Source organism: Rhinolophus sinicus, linkage group LG13 (assembly GCF_036562045.2).
Source record: "Rhinolophus sinicus isolate RSC01 linkage group LG13, ASM3656204v1, whole genome shotgun sequence".
NCBI lineage: Eukaryota > Metazoa > Chordata > Mammalia > Chiroptera > Rhinolophidae > Rhinolophus > Rhinolophus sinicus.
In genome coordinates, this window is record NC_133762.1 from 36,642,098 (window position 1) to 36,662,074 (window position 19,977).

General features: G+C 43.6%; 1 protein-coding gene and 1 pseudogene across 1 annotated transcript in view; one reads left to right on the forward strand and one right to left on the reverse strand.

The window, feature by feature from the left end:
- Nucleotides 1-19,977, reverse strand: part of ACSS2 (acyl-CoA synthetase short chain family member 2) — a 46,437-nt gene that overhangs the window by 5,749 nt on the left and 20,711 nt on the right. Inside the window, exons 3-10 of the mRNA XM_019733611.2 lie at nucleotides 10,825-10,916; nucleotides 10,487-10,590; nucleotides 9,857-9,929; nucleotides 9,499-9,574; nucleotides 9,224-9,338; nucleotides 1,641-1,778; nucleotides 469-639; nucleotides 55-188 (exon numbers count right to left, since the gene is read on the reverse strand). Of these exons, the coding sequence (XP_019589170.2) occupies nucleotides 55-188; nucleotides 469-639; nucleotides 1,641-1,778; nucleotides 9,224-9,338; nucleotides 9,499-9,574; nucleotides 9,857-9,929; nucleotides 10,487-10,590; nucleotides 10,825-10,916 (903 nt within the window). The remainder of the gene's footprint in view (nucleotides 1-54; nucleotides 189-468; nucleotides 640-1,640; nucleotides 1,779-9,223; nucleotides 9,339-9,498; nucleotides 9,575-9,856; nucleotides 9,930-10,486; nucleotides 10,591-10,824; nucleotides 10,917-19,977) is intronic.
- Nucleotides 3,292-4,311, forward strand: LOC109448383 (chromobox protein homolog 3; annotated as a pseudogene).

The window sequence follows — 19,977 nt, forward strand, 5'->3', positions numbered from 1 at the left end:
CAGCACCCAGCTCTGAGGGACACCCATGGGGCAGCAGCTTGGGAGGGGTCTCACTTGGTGACGGGCTCATCTCCAAACTTCATGAGCAGGCGGATAGCTGTGGGTGCTGTGTAGAACTTGGTCACCTTGTACTTGTCCACGATGCTCCACAGGCGGCTCACATCCGGGTATGTGGGGATCCCCTCAAACTGACCCCGTGAAGGCTGGTCATTCCCGCTCCTTCCCAATAGTCCCTCCATTCCCCTGCCATACCCTTAGGCTCAGTATTTTGCCCTTTCTGACAGACCCGTGCCTTCGCTCCCTTACCAGACAAGCCAAGAGAACTTCCCAGTCAAGACACACACCCCCTCAGAGCTGTGTAAGTCCCACTGCCTCTAGACCACGTGGCCTTGGGAGGCAGTCACCCAGGACCATCTTGTCCACCCCCTAAGTAGACTAGGTAGCCAAGGGTCCCAGCTCCCTTCTCACCAAAACACTGGTGGCGCCGTTGGCCAGTGGCCCATAGGTGACATAGGAATGGCCAGTGATCCAGCCGATGTCTGCCGTGCACCAGAACACGTCCTCCGCGTGGAAGTCAAATACATACTTGAAGGTTGTGGCCACATAGAGCATGTAGCCCCCCACTGTGTGTACCACACCCTGGGGGAAGAACAGGGCGTCAGGCTGGGGCCTTGGGCTCACCCCACTGACTCCCCATGTAGGCTGGGCAGAGCTAGAGAAAGATCCTCCTCAGGGGCTTTGGCCCTGCCAGCACCCCTTTCACAGCACCCATCTCTCTTCCACCCCCTTTTCTCCATGTGCCCATCTCACACCCCACACACATGTCTAGGCGCCTAGTCCATCATTCATACCACACACTACGATGGTATTTCTGAGCCCCCCACATCACTCTCACACACGTGAACACTTCTAGTACATTCACATCTAATTGTGTCTCTTGTGTATTTGTGCACAAACACTCAGTTACACATTGGCAGAGTGAGAGTGAGGAAATAAAGACGATCTTCTTGCTTATCCATTGATATCCCATCCCTAGGAAAGAGAGACCAAAACTGCGTTTCTAAAGGCCACTGAGGGCTATTCCAAAGCATGTGGAGAGAAGAAATTAGGGTGGGGTGAGTGGAAGGCAGAAGGACACATCTTTCAAGTCAATGGAAGTCAGAGTTTTCTTAAGGATTTCTGGCTCCCACAGTGCCCTAGGGACTAGATGTTAAAATAAAGTGTGGCGTGAACTGAACTCTCCGAGCTGTAGTCTAGGAGCCCAACAGCAATCCCTGTGCCCACCCTGCCATCGGGTTGACAGGATAGCTCTCCTTCCACCAAACCCTGTGGGCATGGGAGAGAAACGTCAACGAAAGCCACATGCACTGACCCTTTTCTGGGCACCATGAAAGCCCCTACCTGAATTGTCACCCTGGGCCTCACAATCTAGTGATTGAAGATGAATGTCTCAATTTGATTCAGAAAAGGTAACGTGACATTTTTGAAACTCTGTGTTGTAGAGTAAAATTCGTATCATTATATGCTTCCTGAGAAACTGTCTTCTCACCCCTCCACAGTACACACACTCACACACACACACTCACACACACACACTCACACTCACTCACACACACACACACACACTCACACACACTTGCCTTGGGTTTGCCTGTGGAGCCGCTGGTGTACAGGATGAAGAGAGGGTCCTCAGCGTCACACCACTCAGGCTCACACTCCTCCCCTGCCTCCTGCATGAGTTCGTGCCACCACAAGTCCACCCCCTTGTTCCAGGGGATCTGCAGCGGGAGGAGACAGGAATGGACAGGGCAGAACTGTGAACAGCTCAAGATGCAGACAGGAGACACACCTACCTCTCTCGTGGAGGGGCCAGGGTGGGACTGGCAGGTGGGGGTGCTGGAGGGAGGAAGGGCCTTGAGAGGGTGGAATGGGGCAGTGAGAACAGGAGCAGAATAGCACGCTTCCTGGGTACTCCCAGCACCCTGCTCCAGAGATCCCCCTCATCTGGCCTCAGGCTGAGGAGGGCCCCTTAGTTGATCCCTTCTCATCCTTCAATTCTTAGTTTAAATGTCACCTTGGAAAGGTGTTCCCTGAACAGGACCTGGTAGATTTCTAGCGCCCTCATCACCCCTGCTATCATTCTTGATCAGAGCACCTTCTTTCTTTCCCACACAGCACGTATTTCCAGTGATTTTTATTCAGTTCTGTACTTGATTACTGTCTCCTCAGCTAGATGGTGACCTCTCTGAGTGCAGTGGCATGTATTTCTTATTTTCCCCGTATGTCCCCAACACCTAGCAAGATGCCTGGCACTCAAAAGGCACTCAGCAAATTTGTGTTGGATGAATGAATATGCACACACAGGCCTGCATACATACATATGTACTTATGGGACTAGTGGCTCATCAGCAGGATGGCAAACACCACACAATTCAGAAATGCAAAATTAGTCAGAGCCCGCAGGCGAGGCAGGCATCTGGCTCTGTTAGTAGTGAAAGACATCAGCAGGTCTTGGTCCAAGCACTTTTTCCTGCATGTCCAGACCTCATCCACATCTGGAGGCTCCTACCCTAGCTCTGCTCCGGCCTTTACACCCCCGGTACCAATGAGTTTCCCATAAAGACATTTTCTTGAGGTTCCATTCATCAGGGAGCCTCGCTTTAAGTTGGTGGAGAAGGACCAAGGTGGACTTTCCTCCCAGGGGAGGGATGTTCCCCTATACTGGAGCGCCTTCCTTAACTATTTCTGGATCTGTCATCCAGAGATTTTTCTAAACTCTCCTTGACACTGTTTTACTATCCTGGTGATATCACCTCTTTGAACAAACAACCAGTTTTCTGAGTCTGCTCTTGACTGAGTAAAGTGGATTCCCTGAATTCGTCCAAAAATTGCACTGGATTTCAGTCCCAGTTCTGCCACTTCCTAGTTATATATGACCTTGGGCAAGTCACTTTACCTTATCACTCCTTTTTAAAATGAGGATAGTCATTCTTGCCCTAATGGTCTCACAGAATTTGGGGGACATCAAAAAGAGAAAGGTATTACCTAGTAAATATCACGCCTTGAAGGGTGGGAAGACTGATGAACCTCAGGAAGGATAGAAGTTAGTCCAGTTCCTGAACTCCTTTGGGAGATAACTTTAAGGGTATGGTGATGGGAACTGTTAGGGGTTTTCTTTAGCTGTCACTCGGCCCTTTCATACTCATTAACCTCTTGTATGTTCAATAGTCCTAGTTGGCAGGTAGACATGAGAGTGTAAGAGAAACACGCTACGCCTATTGTATGGCTATACGCTAATGTACTGTGTGCCTATTTGGTTAAAAAAAAAAAGTGCCCCTCCCCCTCGGATGTGGCTGGAGCTGAAGGTATGCTGGAACGGAGATGCTACAGACGCAGGACCAGAGCACCTCTGAGAAGGTGAATAATAGCTCTTCATGTTGGCAATAAAAAATGGCCTCCAATAAAACTACACTGTAAAAAATGGGAAAGAGGGCCGGGCTGGTGGTTCAGGCGGTTGGAGCTCTGTGCTCCTAACGCCGAAGGCTGCTGGTTCGATTCCCACATGGGCCAGTGGGCTCTCAACCACGAGGTTGCTGCTTCGACTCCTGCAACGGATGGTGGGCTGTGCCCTCTGCAACTAACAATGGCAATTGGACCTCGAGCTGAGCTGCGCCCTCCACAACTAAGATTGAAAGGATAACAACTTGACTTGGAAAAAGACCTGGAAGTACAGACTGTTCCCCAACAAAGTCCTGTTCCCCTTCCCCAATAAAATCTTAAAGAAAAAAAAAAGGGAAAGAAACAGAATAGAAAGAGTAAAAAAGTTGAAGAGGCAGAGCCTGAAGAATTTGTGATGGAAAAAGTACTGGACCACAGCGTAGTGAATGAGAAGGTGGAGTTATTTCCTGAAGCAGAAGGGATTCACAGATGCTGACAATACTTGGGAACCTGAAGAAAATTTCGTCCAGAGTTAATTGAAGCATTTCTTCATTCTCAAAAAGCTGGTAAAGAAAAAGATGGTATAAAAAGAAAATCTTTACCTGACAGTGAGTCTGATGATAGCCAGTCAAAGAAGAAAAAAGAAAGAGATGCTGATAAACCAAGAGGCTTTGTCAGAGTCTTGATCCTGAATGAATAACTGATGCCACAGACAGTAGTGAAGAATTAATGTTTCTCATGAAATGGAAAGATTCGGATGAGGCAGATTTGGTGCTGGCAAAAGAGGCAAATATGAAGTTCCCTCAAATTGTAATTGCTTTTTATGAAGGGAGGCTACCTTGGCTTTCTTGTCCAGAAGAAGCAGCCCAATAATTGTTTGCATTGCTTTTTGTATATATGGCATACATTATATGCCAAAAAGTGTATACACATGACTTGTATTCATCTTTTGTTATTGGTATACATTGAGTATTACAATTGTAATACAGTTTTTTCCTTTTTAAAAATGTGTGTACATTTTTTTGGCATCCTCTGTATTTATATATGCATATAAAATCTGGGTCTTGGTGCTTTGATTTATTAGAGTGAAGAAACAACTACACTCTAATGAAAATCAAGTTTGATATGTTTGTTTTGAAGCAGTATTGGAAGAGTTGTTAGGATTTCTTTCTTTTCTTTTTTTTTTTTTTTTTTTTGCATCTATAGCACTGGTTACTTTGACCAAAAGCTTTCTGTAGTTGCTTCCTTTATGAGAAAAAGAACATTTGATACCATGGTACATTTTTCCTCTGAATTAGAGAATAGCTTTTCTAAATGTTGGGGAAAACCTCTGTCATTACTCAGTCAGAATTTGAGTTTAATTCATCTATGCCTAAGGATCACTCTAGGCTTTTTGTTTTATTTGGGGGCTTTTGGTGTGTATACATAGAATACATATGTAAATGGTTTCCTTCCTTCCTTCCTTCCTTCCTTCCTTCCTTCCTTCCTTCCTTCCTTCCTTCCTTATTTACCAAGACAAAAACAGCATTTCACAACCATGGACAAGCCCATGTTTCTGGGACACCATCATTTTCAGCAACCTAAGAAATAAATCACTTCACGTTAAATAGAAACTTTTCCTGAAGCTTTAACCTTTGAAATTAAATAATTTGTAATTGATTGGGCAATTTAAATATAATGTAAGCAGTTAAAATTGGACTATTTAAAAGCAGCTATATCAGAATCCATATCCATATCTACAATCATATAAATACAAGTTTATTTGCAAAACCCCTTAACAGAGAATTTTTGTCACTACCAACAACTACCCCACCTAAATGAGAAAACTAGGCAAATCCTAGTGTGTTTTATTTAGACAAGCAAAACTTATTTAAAGTTTTCTTCTAATGAACCATTCCTTTACAAGAAGTTAAAATCCTTGTGTATATTGACTAAAAGATCAGGAATCATGGAATGTGTAAGACTTCGTTCATGGAACGAAGCTTAGAGATGGTTAGAGACTTGGCAGGTTAGGACCTGCTGGAATAAATGGGTGAATAAACTTCATAATCTAAACTTCTGTAATCTAAACATGACCTGCATGTTTTTTCTTTACCCTAACTCATTCCTTATATGTAGGCTCAATCTCAGTATTTGGATTTCTGGTTCAGCAGAAGCCAGGAAAAACAATAGCTTTGTAGTAGTCAGAATGTTATCCAGCTGTATATTGTTTACTTTATTATAAATACTGATAAATAGTAGTCAATAAATAGTTTTATATTCCTTATAAAAAAAAAGCCCATTTACTTGGATAAATTATAAAATGATTCTCCAACCAATCCTCTCTTTCTCTACTATCAGTCCCTTACTCTAGAGTATTTCAAGTTTCTGGCCCATAAACATCATAAGGATGACAAGCCCAGGCCAAATGAAGCACCATTAAAAATTTTAAAAAGAAAGGAAGGAAGGAAGGAAGGAAGGAAGGAAGGAAGGAAGGAAGGAAGGAAGGAAGGAAGGAGCTGACAACAAGCTAGAAAACACAAAAACATACCCTATTTTTAAGTGGAATAGCCATATGGGTCACACATACCCTGTCACATGAACACTTTTTTCCTTGCCAAATGGTCTACTTCAGATGAGGGCATTAATGTATTTAAGCAGAAATGTGTCGATATTGCTTTGGGCAAATGGTGCTAGTCTATAGGACTGATGTGAATTGTCAGAGGAAACGCACTAGGTACATGTAAGGGCAAGTTACACTGTGGCAATGAGAGGACTCGTATAAAACTGTTTCCTTTGTGGGTATGTGAGTAAGAAGGGGGCGGTACCTCAGGTGTGGAGATGATAACCAGCACCAGGAAGCAGGGTGAGTTCAATTAGTGCCACAAACATTGGTTGTGAATTAGGTGTGTGCCTATGAGGGCCCAGAGCTTTGAACAAGGAAGAGGTTTGCGTGTTCTGAAACATGAATTGAGGAGTTGACTTCTGTCCTAGGCCCAGGATAGCTTCAGGAAGGTCAGATGCCAGGTGTGAGAGGAACATGAGAAAGCTCATACTAGGTGACATGGCTGAGGGCACTTACAACCTGGGCCAGGCCGTCCCATGAAGATTGCTTAAGGATGAGGGGCTTTGGAGCTCTGCCAAGATTTCTGCAGCTTTGACTGCAATTCTCAGGCCAACAACCTGGACTTTGTAAGCCCATTTTTATGGTCTTTGGTTTTTTGGTAACTGTTTTTACCTCCGAGAAACAAAAATCCAGGAGCCTGTGGCCTGAAGGTCTCTAGATTAACAATCGTAAGAGTTGATTTGTGGGCCAGCCCGGTGGCTCAGGTGGTTGGAGCACCATGCTCCTAAGCCCAGGTCACCAATTCGATTCCCACATGGACCAGTGAGCTTCGCCCTCTACAGCTAAGATTGTAAACAACGGCTCTCCCTGAAGCTGAGCAGTCAGAAGTCAGCATGAGCCGCTGTGGGCTGCTGTGTGCTGCCCTGGGCTACTGTGTACTCTGCCATGAGTGGCCAGCGGCCAGCATGTGTGGCCAGCAGCCATCGTGAGTGGCCGGCAGCCAGTGAGAACTGCCGCGAGCTGCTGTGAGTGGCCGACCGACCTTAGCCTGGGGGACCACAAGGTTCATAACACCAGCATGGGCCAGGGAGCTGTGTCCTACACAACTAGACTGAGAAACAACGGCTTGAACCGGAGTCGGGGGTGGGGAGATGGAAGAAGGGGGAAAAAAAGAGTTTATTTGTTTTCTGGTTTGCCTCTTAGAAATGCCAATCTGTCTGCTGTTAAAAGCAATAAAAACTAACATTTATGGAGTAGTTAGTATGTGCCAGACACCTTACATATATTGACAAAACCCCATCAGGTAGGCACAATTATTATTCTTATTTTACAGATGGGGAAACTGAAGCAAGAGGGCTTAAGTAACTTTCCCAAGCTCCAGTAGCAGGTAACAGAGCCAGGATTTGAACCCAGGTAATCTGGTTCCTGAGCCTATATTCTAACCACTAAGTTTGTTACCACCTTCAAGAGAAAAGTCTTAGGTCCCTGCCTGAGTTTTAAAAGAAAAACAGTATCCTGTGGGAATCAGATCTGTCTCCACCATGCTAATGAGAACAAAGAAAAGGGATTATATTTACCATTAGCCTAAGAGGTTAATATTGAGATTCAGAGTAAGACACCCTATGAGGATGGTAAAACTCAGAGGAGTAGTGGGTTTTATGTTTTGATTTCATAAGGAAAGCAATTTCCTTTTAATAGTATCATCTCTCCATTACTGATAAGGGAACTGACACCCAGAATGAAGAGGCGACTTATTCAAGGTCATGCAGATAAAAACTGGGCTCTGGGCTCCTCCTGAACCCAGTCTCTCCTCCACGCTAATCTGCTTTGAGTCCCCATTTAAGGATCTCCCTTCTCAGAACTGCCGACAGTGTAACTTTTGTCCAATTTAGCACTTAATTATATCAGAGAGTTTATGAGCAATTTGTAAATCCCAAAGTAGTATGTATATGTATTTAGGAGTCTTCTTCTCTGCTGCCCTATATAAAATTTAGGCTTTCATTTGTAATACATATCTAGCTCCCCAACTTGATGGTGAATTCCCAAGGTCAAGGTCTGTATCTCCTCTACCTGTGCCTCCTCCTGTCTTTCCTGGCTCTGCCCCAGCTAAGTGCACAGTAAAAACTTTCTGTTGGGTTACTTGTTCCTCTCTCCCACAAAGGTCATGAGCAGCAAGAGAGAAACGGGGTATCTCCCTGAGATCCATGCTCTATGCCAGTTCAGAGAGGTAGCAACAGGCATTTGGTTTCATAACTCTTCAGAGTGACTTAGATGGCAAAGGACCTAGGGACAGAGAGAAGGGGGTTAGATCTGGCAGCCACCTCATCGGGGCAAACAGGCAAAGAGCAAATGGACACACAGACAAGCACGCAGGAAAGCAGTGCCCAAGACAGTGCAGAGGTGGATACCTGGGGCCAGATGTGCTTGGGTTTCTCTTTCGGCTTACACTGTTAAGAGCCCACGGAAAGGGTCGTGAGCAGGGTCCAAGTATAGGGAAGCAGGAGGGAAGGGTCAGTGTGCCCCAAACCTATGGCTGTCTCCTTTCCCTCAGGTTCCCCTCTCATTGGTCTTCCCAGCCTCTATTTCCTGATCCTGTTCCCCTTATTCACTCAACATCCCTAATGCTGACTGGGGTCTGCAATCTCCCAGGACTAGACTATAGCCTCTCTAGCCCTAAGGCCACTTAGGGCCCCTCAAGTCATAGAATCTCAGAACCTCTGTCCTTCTGGACCCTGGAGCTTTCATTCTTCATGTCCTTTAGACCTAGAGGCCACCATTGGGCTTTCCCACCATTTCCACCAAAAGTACTGGATCCAAAGCTAACAAGGGCCATATCTTGAGGATCAGATCCTGGTCCTTCCATGGTGGGACCACACAGGTCACCTGCCCCAAGCCACAGCCCAATAATCAAGATGACTACATTTAGTCACCTCAGTCAGTCTATTTCTGAAGCAAGGCCAAGCTCTAAGGGTCACTTGTGCCTATCAGGATACCCCAACCAGCATGGAAGTCTCCCTCACAATATCTTATGCTAAGTTCTTAAGGTACAAAGGACTCCCTACCTACATTCGAGGTCAAATCCCCCAGCTCCCAGCCAGCCCTGCCAGAGGAAGCATTCCTAGGATTGCTCCCAGATCCTCAGCATTATAATGAGGAAGCAAAGAAGGATATCAGGAATTTCCTGGGCAAAAGAGGGAGCCAATTTGAGCCCAGAGGAGGGCCTAGCAGTACCAGACTCACCTGCACATCTGGGCATGGCTTCTTATTCGGTGGGGACTGGCTGCGAGAGTCACCTGTGCCCAGCTCCGACCGCCTCAGGTGCTTGACCACAATGCAGCATCTCACTGGGAAACCCCTGGAGGAAAGAAACGCCTCAAGTGGTAGGCTGGTTGGCTCAAAGAGAATTTGGCAGGACCCACCCATGTCCATCTAGGGCAGGAAGGACAAAGGGAACCTGGAACTAGGGAAAGGTCCAGTTGACCCAGAGTAGTAGCCAACCAGCTAAACACACTTACTTCTCCCGACACTTCTCCAGGGCCTCATCCGTCAGCTCCTTCAGGTTCACAAGCTTTTCCCCCCTGTAGAAGGCATCTTTGGGGAACAACAGACATTCCAGGCCTTAGGAAGGCAGCACACTCCTCACCCTTAGCCCTCGTAAGCACAACATTCACAGAGCCCTTCCTGAGTGGGCCTCTTAACTCAGCCTCTTCTAGCTGATTTGAGCTGACAGAGGGTTGGCAGAAGTGGAACCAGGAGATAAAGGGCAGGCAGTCCTTACCCACTATGCTGACCAGTCCCAAACTCCAACTAGCTGATTGTAGACAAAGACTTGGGGTGTAGGGGTTCTAGAGAAGGGGTGAGAGAATTAGTCACCTGTAGTGACGAGAAGGCTGCAACTGGAATCCAGGATCCGTTCACACAGAGACTCTGCAGAGAAGCCCGCAAACTAGGGAAGGGAAGAAAGACTGAGAGGAGGACCCAGGGATTAAGTGAACAAGGGACGGAGTCACTCATAAAACCTTCAGGGTCTCTAAGTTAGGGTCCTAGAAGAAAGTGGATAACTGATTTGGAACCTATGACATAAACACTCCAAAGTCCCTAGTCTGGTGATCTTTCTCTTTCTCTCTCTCTCTCTCTCCCTCCCTCCCTCCCTCCCTCCCTCCCTCCTTCTTTTTGTTTCTTTTTTTTTTGCCAGTGAATGGAGAGCTCATTTGAGCCCTTTATTTTATTTTATTATTATTATTATTATTTTTACTCTAGCATGCTCATTTTTTTCAATTACTGTTGATATTCACTATTATTTTGTTAGTTTTGGGTGTACAGCATAGTGGTTAGACATTTATATAATTTACTAGGTGATTCCCCACAAAAAGTCTAGTATCCACCTGGCCTCATACATCGTTATTCTTAGTCTGGCTCTTAAGATCTTCCATCATCCAGGCCCAACCTACTTCTCCAGAGGCCCCCCTCCTCCCCAGACCCCTGTTACCAGCCCATTCCTACCACAATGGAGTGAAGAGCCCCAACGCGGGCACATGCCAGCATGGCTACCACAAGCTTCGGTATCATGGGCATGTAAATGGCCACTCGGTCGCCCTTCCGAATGCCTGCAGGTAAAGGACACAGACAACGGCCCATGGACGCGTCCTGCTGCTACTCAGTGCTCCCTCTCAGCCAGCTACCACCCACTCCCTAGCTGACCCTTTCTATTCCCGTGCCCAGATGCCTCCCATCCCTTGTGTACTTCTCCCAAGTTCTCAGATACCCCAAGGCCGGGCCCTCCAGGCTTCTTCCCCTAACTGTACTCACCCCCCTTCACCCACACACACACACATACTCACCTTGTTTTCGGAGAACATTGCTAAACTGACACACTTGGACCAGAAGTTCACGGTATGTGATCTGGGAAGTCTCCTCTGGATCATTGCCCTCCCTGAGATAAATCAGAAAGAACCAATCATTAGGAAGTATAATCTCTTCCCCACAAAAAAAAATAGGAAGTCATAAAATCCATTCAGTAACACCAAGGAATATCCTGTGAGGGTGAGCCATCTACCACCACAACTTTTTTTTTTTTTGGGGGGGGGGTTAAATTTAACAAATATTTATTGAGAGCCATTTATGGGTCAGACATTGACACAAGCATTATTTCTTATTTAATCTTAATAAATATGTGATGTACATAATACTTATCCCCATTTTTAAAGATAAGGGAACAGAAACCCAGAAAGTTAAGGCAACCTGCCCAAGATCACACAGCTAAGAGCTGTTGAATTCCAGAACCACATTTGCTTTCATTATGTTATGCTTCATCCCAACAGATAAAAGCACTTACTGAGGTGTTTTCTTCTCTCTGTATGATAGAAGCCATAGAAAAAAAGTGCTTCATAGGTATGAAGTCAGTGTACCCAAACCGTTTCTGCTAGATCTGAGACTTTCTGACACATTCAACATTTGAGTATGTGCCGTCTCCATGAGAAGGCACATACTCAAAGGGTAGAATTAGCTAATCATCATAGTGTTATCTCTGGAATTGAGCAAAAGTTATATACACTACAATCAGTGTGGGCCTTTTAACCCTATTGGAAGATCAAGTAGGAGCATAGTTTCTACCACCACACCTTTACTGATTGGTCAGATACTTTAGTCTTTCAAGGTAGACTTTATACACAAGTTATGTGTCGTTAAAAATGTACTGTTCATCTCTGAGCCTCATTTAGGTTGATAAAATGGGATGATGGTCCTTTATCTTCCATCCTAGGGATGTATTAAGAAGAAATTATATCACAGATATAAAGTGGGGTCTCCAGATGACTTGTACCCAAGTCACCTAGGGAACTTGTTAACATGTAGACTCCTGAGCCCAAACTCACACACACTGAATCAGAATTACAGGGTCCAAGAATCCACTTCTTCATTGCAAGCTGGTATAAAGAATCAGTAGGTGATTCTGATGTACGTTTAAAGTTTGAGAATAACCAACCAGCCTCTGTCAGCTGATGTCTGTCTATCTCCTCAGTCTTGCCTCACACTCCTGCCTAGGCTTCAACATGGTTTCTTTGGTCATTCCTTCATTTGCTTAATTCAACAACTACTGTGTGCTACATACACATATAGAAATAAGGCCCTGATGAACAAGATAAGCAAGATCCCTGCCAACATGGAGCTTATAATCCAATGATAGTACAAGAAACACCCAAATAACAAATACAACCAAGATAATTTCAGATTATGATAAACATTATTTGAGGAGAAATACTTTTTAAAAAGACAGCTTAAGGAATGTTCATGATTATATGTGAAGATTTAACGATACTCTCCCCCAGTGATTTTTCTTTTTCAATTTTATGATGCTTTGAATAAGTGATAAACACAAATGGTACTACGTAAAAAGATATGTGATAAGAAGTTCCCTCCCACCCCAATCACCCCACCAACTGGCAACCACTGTTACTCCGTATTGTATAACTTTCCAGAAAGAGTCAATATGTAGACAAGGCCACTCCTAGTAGGATGGAAGGTAAAGGGAAATGAACTAGTGTGGAGTGACCAATGTTATCACTTCCGAAGAAGGCTACACTGTTAGCGTCTTCCATAAGTTCCTTGGAATATCACTGACGATGGAAATTTAAAAACTGAATGTAAAAAATTAAATGTTAATGCTGTTCAGAGGAGAGGTAAGCACCTCACAGCCCCCCACCAAGCGGAGGTGGGCGGAGATGGGAAAGGGCTGCTTGAACCACAGGACAGGCCTATCAGACAAGCGTATACACATGTATTTATGTTTATACACTCTCATTGTTTTCCTATACAAATGATGGCATACAATACACTCTATTCTGTATCTTGTTTTTTATTGAGTATAATATACATCTAATAAACTGCACAAAGTTTAAGTATAGAGCTCGGTCATCTTGTTTTTTTAAAAATTTAACAATATACCTTGATGTGGTTCTTCATCAAGACTTAGTGCTGTTTCTTTGTTATCTGCTTTATGTATTCCACTGTTTGTATGTGCCATAATTTATCTAATAAACGCTTCAATGAATATTTTTATTCATGTGTCATTTTACTCACTTGCAAATATATCTGTAGGATTAATTACTAGAAGTAAAATTGTTGGGTCAAAGGATATGTGCATTTTAAATAATGATAAACATTAGAAAAAAAACGACTTTCAATAAGATAGTCAGGGAAGACCTTTCCCCGGAGAGGTGATGTTTGAGCTAAGTCCTGAGTAATGAGAAGTGGGCAACTATTAATATATGAATTCTTGGGAAGAGTATCCTGGGCAGAGAGAATATTGAAATTTGAAAAGGAACTGAGGTGGCAAAGAGCTTGGCCTACTCAAAGAACAGAAAGGAACCCAGTTTAGCTGGAGCATAGTGAACAAGAAGGAGGGTAAGAATAAGAGACAGGCCAGATCGCATAGGGCCTCGTAGGCAATGGGAAGAAGTTTGAATTTTATTCTAAATGGGCTCCTCCTGGCTTCCCTTACCCACAAGGGCACACCTCCACATTTTTTTGGTCATTCCATTGCTCCTGCTCAGAATGCCTTCCCTCCTCCTTCAGGCACAGCACCCCACATGTCCCTCCCTAAATACTACATGTCCCAGAGTACTTACGAAGGAGGTAACTGAAACCTGGAGAGATGTAATAGTTTGGCCAAGGTCACACAATTAAGTGGCAGAGCCAAGAATAGATCGTTAGGTCTTTTGATTTCAAGTTCGGACTCTTTCCCCTCACAGTGTGAAGGACAGAGACTAGCAGAGAAGCCAGGCGCTTGGAGGTTACACAGAAGATTATCAGCCTCTTTCCAGCTCCTGGCTCAGATGAGTCAGTTACTATCCTTTCGTTGGCTTAGCGCCCCCAGGGCTGAGAGGAGCCAAGCACAGAGAGCGCTCTAAAGTGGGAAGGAACAGGGAGAGAGGAAGTTGGCAAACAGCCCTGAATGCCAGAGGCAAAACAGTCATTTCCTTAACTGGCCCACGGATGAGTGCCACAGGAACTTCAGAAGATCTCCAGTTACGGCTAAATGTAGACATATGCCACGTCCCCACGCACACGTTCCACATGCACACCGCCTTCCAGCTCGCCTGTGTGCACTCACATGCATAATATAATAGAGCACCCATATGAACATATAAAACATTGTAAGCACACATAGGCACAAATAAGCATAACTACGTGGATCCAGGACTCAGACATGGGCCTCTCTGCAGGTACATGCACTGCACACCTGTACCCACCCGTGTGCACAGCTTGCCCCTCCAGACACTCTCTACCTAATCATTATGTTTCCTTCTCTTCATGCAACTTTCCATTATGTAAAATTAGCTCATGTATTTTATTTATTAGTATATTATCTGTGACTTTCAGTGGAATATTAGCTCCATGATAACAGAGACCTCGTCTGTCTTGTTCATTGCTACATCCCTAGCTCCTAAAATAGAGCCTAGAAAATAGAAAGTACGCATGAACAGATAAGCACAAACCTATACAACAGCTTATTCGAGCCCACTTCCAGTTACACACACACACACACACACACACACACGCACACACACCACAGTGTACACTCCTCTCCCTGGCTCTGGGCTCAAGTTATACATTATTGATATAGGCACCTTACTCCTTCCAGTGTCTTCTTTCTTTGACATACACAACGGGCTGGGCCCCCTGGCTGTTTGGGGGGGGGGGGTACTGGCCTACTGCAAGATCCCAAGCCCTCTAGGATGTTAGAATTTTCAAAAGAACATCCAATTTAGTCTCCTGACTCCCAAGAGGTCATTTGCTGTGCTCGAGGGCACATGGGGGCCTGCGGCACAGCAGGCCCTAGGACTCAGGATCCAGGACTCTCCTCTACACGGGGAGTTGCAATCTCATTACATCATATCCTCTCTCTCCTCCAAACACAGTTGGCACAATAAGTACTTAAAGTTCATGGTCAAATCATTGAAAAGGTGATAACAGATTAGACAGGGAAGACTGGGGCACCCCCTCTTTATACGAGTGGGATAGTCATTGGATTGGAGATTTCAGTTCCCTACGTTAGCAGAAAAGTAAGGCACAGGATAGGAGGAAAGAGCCAAGGGAAAAAAAATGTGGGGAAAACTGGGTTCTTCTCAGGGGCTTCCGAGGGCAAGATCTAACCTGGTGAGTTGGGCCTTCCAGAGGAGAAACACACAGAGGAGATGAGGAGTCAAACCCATTATGAGAAGACCACTGGACTGAGCTGTTCAGCATGGAGAAGAGAAGATATCGAGACACGATACCAAGTCTCAAATATTTGTATATCTGTTGCCTCCACCCTAGTTCAAGCCACCCTCATCTCTTGCCTGGATAACTACAATGGTCCCAAACTGGTCTCCCACTTCACTCTTACCGCCTTCCAAGCCATATATCATCCAGAATGATCTATTAAAAAACATAAGCCAAACTATATCACCTCCTGCTTAAAACCCTTGAAAGGCTTCCATTGCATGTAGAAGAAAATGCATACTTCTCCTATGCCTTGTATCCTCTCCAACTCATTTTCTGTCGTTGTTCCATTCTACTTAATAGGCTCCAAACACATTCACCTTCTGACTGATAGAACACGCCATGTTCTTTTACTATCTTTCCCCAGCTCTTTGAGTGGTTTGCTCTGTCTCATGTTTCAGATCTCAGTTTAAATGTCACTTCCCTGTGAGTCTTTCCCTGACTCCCCTAAGTAGCAGCATCAGCTCTTCCTATTATTCTTTATCACAACACTGCTTATTTTTTATAGGACTTTTCTCAAGCTATAATTTTGATTATTTATTCATCTACTTTTTCTTTGCTAATTGTCTGTCTCCCCTACTAGACAGTAAGCTTCCCAAAGACAGAGACCAAGTTGGTCTTGTTTACTGCTGAATACCCAGTGCCTGATGAAGAACCTTGTATATGGCAGGTGCTCAATAAATATTTTCTGAATGAATGAATGAGCCTGAAGGATGACAATGGGAAAGAAGCAGACTAGTGTTAACGTAACTATAAATGAAAGAGCTGGGTCAGATGGGCGAGTTCAATGGACGGAAAGCCTTTCTGTCAGAGCGGTCCATTGATGGAAAACACTCCTTCAGGAGCACCCTAACTCTCTGGAGCTCCCTAACACTGGGGCTATCATGTAGAATCTGGGATTTGCCGGGATACTAAAAAGCAGACTTCATGATGTGGTTGGAACCAAACAAGACCAGTGTGTATCAAAGTATGGTCAGACAGTGTTAATAACACAAGTTTCAAGGTCCCGCCCCACATAGCTGCAGCATAGGATTGTGCAGCTTGGGCCTGGGAAACCCGTACAGGCATTAACTCATTCTCCAGGGAGTGGGGTCCTTGGAATTTTAATTTTATAAATAACCCATGTGGTTTATGTTCACTGAAGTTTGAGATGACCTTTAAGGCCCTTCCAACCTTAAGATTCTTTGATTTGGTAAAATGAAGAAATAATATGTTCTATGATCCAGAAAGCAATGCACAAGCGTGAGGCACTCAGATATAAGTACATCCTCAAGTCACTTTTCCTTTCACCAAGGAAGCAGGGCGTGGGAGCAACATAACTGGATCAATTAGCGGCCTAATGTTCCCTCTGGGTTCTCCTGCCCTCGCCATGGAGAGGAGAACGGCTGGAGGAGGAGGTGGGAGGAGGCACACCCCAAAGACGGAATCACAGATCACATGGAATGCCAGAGGAGGATGGGGCTTTTGATAGCCACCATCCTTATTTACAGATGAGAAATCTAATGCACAGATGGGAAGCGATGGCCTTGAGGTTACTTGGCACATTAGTAGCAGCATTATTCTAAAGCAGTGATATCCAGTTTGGTAGGCACAAGCCACATATAGCTATTGAACACTTGAAATGTGGCAGACGAACTCAATGTTTAATTTTATTTAATTTTAATTATTTTAAATATTAATAGTCACCTGTGACTAGTTCTAGAGTCTAGATGGCTCTAGTTCAGGGCACTCTCCTCCTAAATGACATGGCCTCCAAAAGGGGGGTGTTGTTTTCAAAGCCAGAATTAGCATAAGGAAGAAAATCAATATGCGGGAGTCATGAGAACTGTGGGGTTGAAGTCCACCAAGGATGGATTTTGGTGTGGCTGTAACCACCCAAGAAAATTGAAAACATGCATCTGTATAAAAACTCGTACACAAATGATCATAGCAGCACTATTCATGATATCAAAAAGTGAAAACAACCCAAAAGTCCATCAGTTGAAGAAGAGAGAAATAAAACATGGTACATCCATATGACGGATTACTATTCAGCATAAAAAAGAATGATGTACCGCTACATGGTACAACATGGATAAACCTTGAAAAGATTATGCTAAATGAAAGAAGCTAGACACAAAATGCCACATATTGTATGATTCTATTTATGTGAAATGTCTGGAATAGTCAAGGCCATAGAAACAGAAAGTAGATTAGTGGTTGCCTAGGGCTGAGCTGGGGAATGTTGGAGGAAAATGAGGAGCTACTGCTAATGCATGTGGGGTTTCTTTATGGGGGGGTTAAAATGTTCTAAAATTAATTGTGATGATGGTTGCACAACTCTGAATATACCAAATAATCATTCAATTGCACACTTTAAATGGGTAAACTGTATGGTATGAATTATATCTCAAATTTTAAACACACTAGTGATTTTTATTGAATTTCAATAAACATCGATTAATTTGGGAAAAAATAGACATCTTTACAAATCTTCCTTTCCAGAAAGACTGTCTCTTAGCACTATTCATGCATTCATTCATTCACTCACTCATTCATTCATTCATACTGTCTCTATTTGCCTAAAGACTTGGCACTTATCTATTTTATTTTTAGCATTATAGTCATATGCATACATCTGTTTCCCTCCCTGGACTGTGAGTTCCTTAAAGACAGACAGGATCTCTTCATCTCTTTCCTCCTCAATGCCTAGCACAAAGTTTGACAGAGTAGATACTTAATACATAATTTTGAAATTCATGGATAAAAGAATGAATAAATGAACAAACTTCTCTGTTCATATGATCCGTCAGATCCAGGCTGATCAGAGTAAGGAAATATAGAAGGATAGAGGGGATTAAAGAACATACAAATAAATCAGATAGATGCTAGACAAGCAGGGGAAACAGTAGACCCAGAGAGGAAGAGTGCAAATCTGGTGGAATGGGATTTGGAGATGTTTCAGGAAGAGTTTCTTGAGTCCCTACAGCGGGCTCAGTTCTGGACTCTACACCATGGAAGAGACTGGAAGAAGCCCTAGATCTGAGGGTCAGGCTGTGGGACTCCGGCTTTGCAATCTGGGCTATTATTGCTCCCTGTCCTCCTGCCAACTATTTTCAGGCCTTGATCCAAGGACTGTGTGCCTGTTCCCTTTGGCCAAGGCGGCTTTGGTACCAGACAGATTCTGCACCATTCTCTGTTGAGAAGGCAGACCTGGGCCAGTACAGAAGTTGCCTTTTCCCACTGCACTCATGCCTATTACAGGAGAGAAATCACAGACACTCATTCCTACCATCCTGTGCCCCATGCTAAACCTGACCCAAAACAAGTGAATGAGGGCAGCCCTCTCAGATCCTTTATTATCACAGAATTTGGATGCTGCCTAAAACAGGAGCATGCCTGGAGCAGAAAAAGCAAATGGGAAGAACAGCCAGGGACACCATTTTACATGTGCATCAGGTCTCACAAGTATAACAAGCACATTCAAAAACATTCATTACAATGGTTCTTTGTTATTTAGGTAGATAGAACAGTTGAAGAGAATAAGTGTGCAGATCTCACCTTCCATATGTAATCTTTCCTAACATTGGTCTATCTGAGTTGGTTCTTCTTCCCCACTTTCTCTTTCACAAATACTCTTCTCACACTTTATTTAAAAAATGCCATCTCTCTTATCTCAAACTTTATTATGCCTGTACAATGCAGAGGTCAAAAGACAAACAAACAAACAAACAACAACAACAAAAAACCCTTCAGAGTGCCAAAGGGACAATTTGAGAATGTATAACTTCAGAGGGAGAGCCCCAAGAAAGCAAATCGGGCAACTTCTGTAAGAAATCAATATCGAAAAGAGTCACATCTTAATTCATTCAGGTGACAAACTTATGGCACGACTACTTGCCTTATTAGAATTACACTTCAAAAGTTTAATAGTATTCACAGGGTCATATGTTAACATACTTATTTGAATTGAAAAAGAAGATAGGTATTTTCTAACAGAAAGTAAATCTGATGTGGTTGATTATACTGACAGACAACTGACTATAAAAATTAGTTTATATGGTGGACATTTTCTATAAATTATATGAGCTAAATTTGTAGTTCCAACGTCTTGAAAAAGATATGTAAAATATACACATGCATACAATACAAAACACATTGGAAATTAGATTCTTTGCAATGATTTAATCTTACGATAAAATGTTTAAATATGAACTTTAAAATGTGTGAAGAGTTACATAATTTTTCAAAATTCTTTTATGTATACAATTGTTATAGTTTAAGGCCACTGATCTAAATAATTACTTTTCAAAGGTGCCGTGTTACCACATCACTGTCCGCCACACCAGAAGCATCTGAGGAGGTTATAAAAATATAAGATGGTAGTTGTATCCTTCAGAGATTCTGATTCAACAGGCTGGATGAGGTCCAAGACTCTGGATTATGAACAAGAGCCTCAGGTAATTATTTGGAGTCACCAGACCCCGATTTATTGTTGACGCCTAATTCAATGTACGAATTTGCACAAATTTTCCTCTCTCCCTGAGCCACAGTTTTCTTCTTTGTAAAGTATAAGATGGAAGAAGGAACTCAGGAGGAGAGGGAAGGTTGGTGTTCGACCAGATAATCTCTAATGTATCCTTGGTTCTCCTTTGTTCCTTTCAGAAGCAGGAAAATGGGTCCTACGAGTCAGTTTCAGAGAAGAGAGGTTTTACTTACATGGGTTAAAAATAAATAAATAAATACATTCCAAA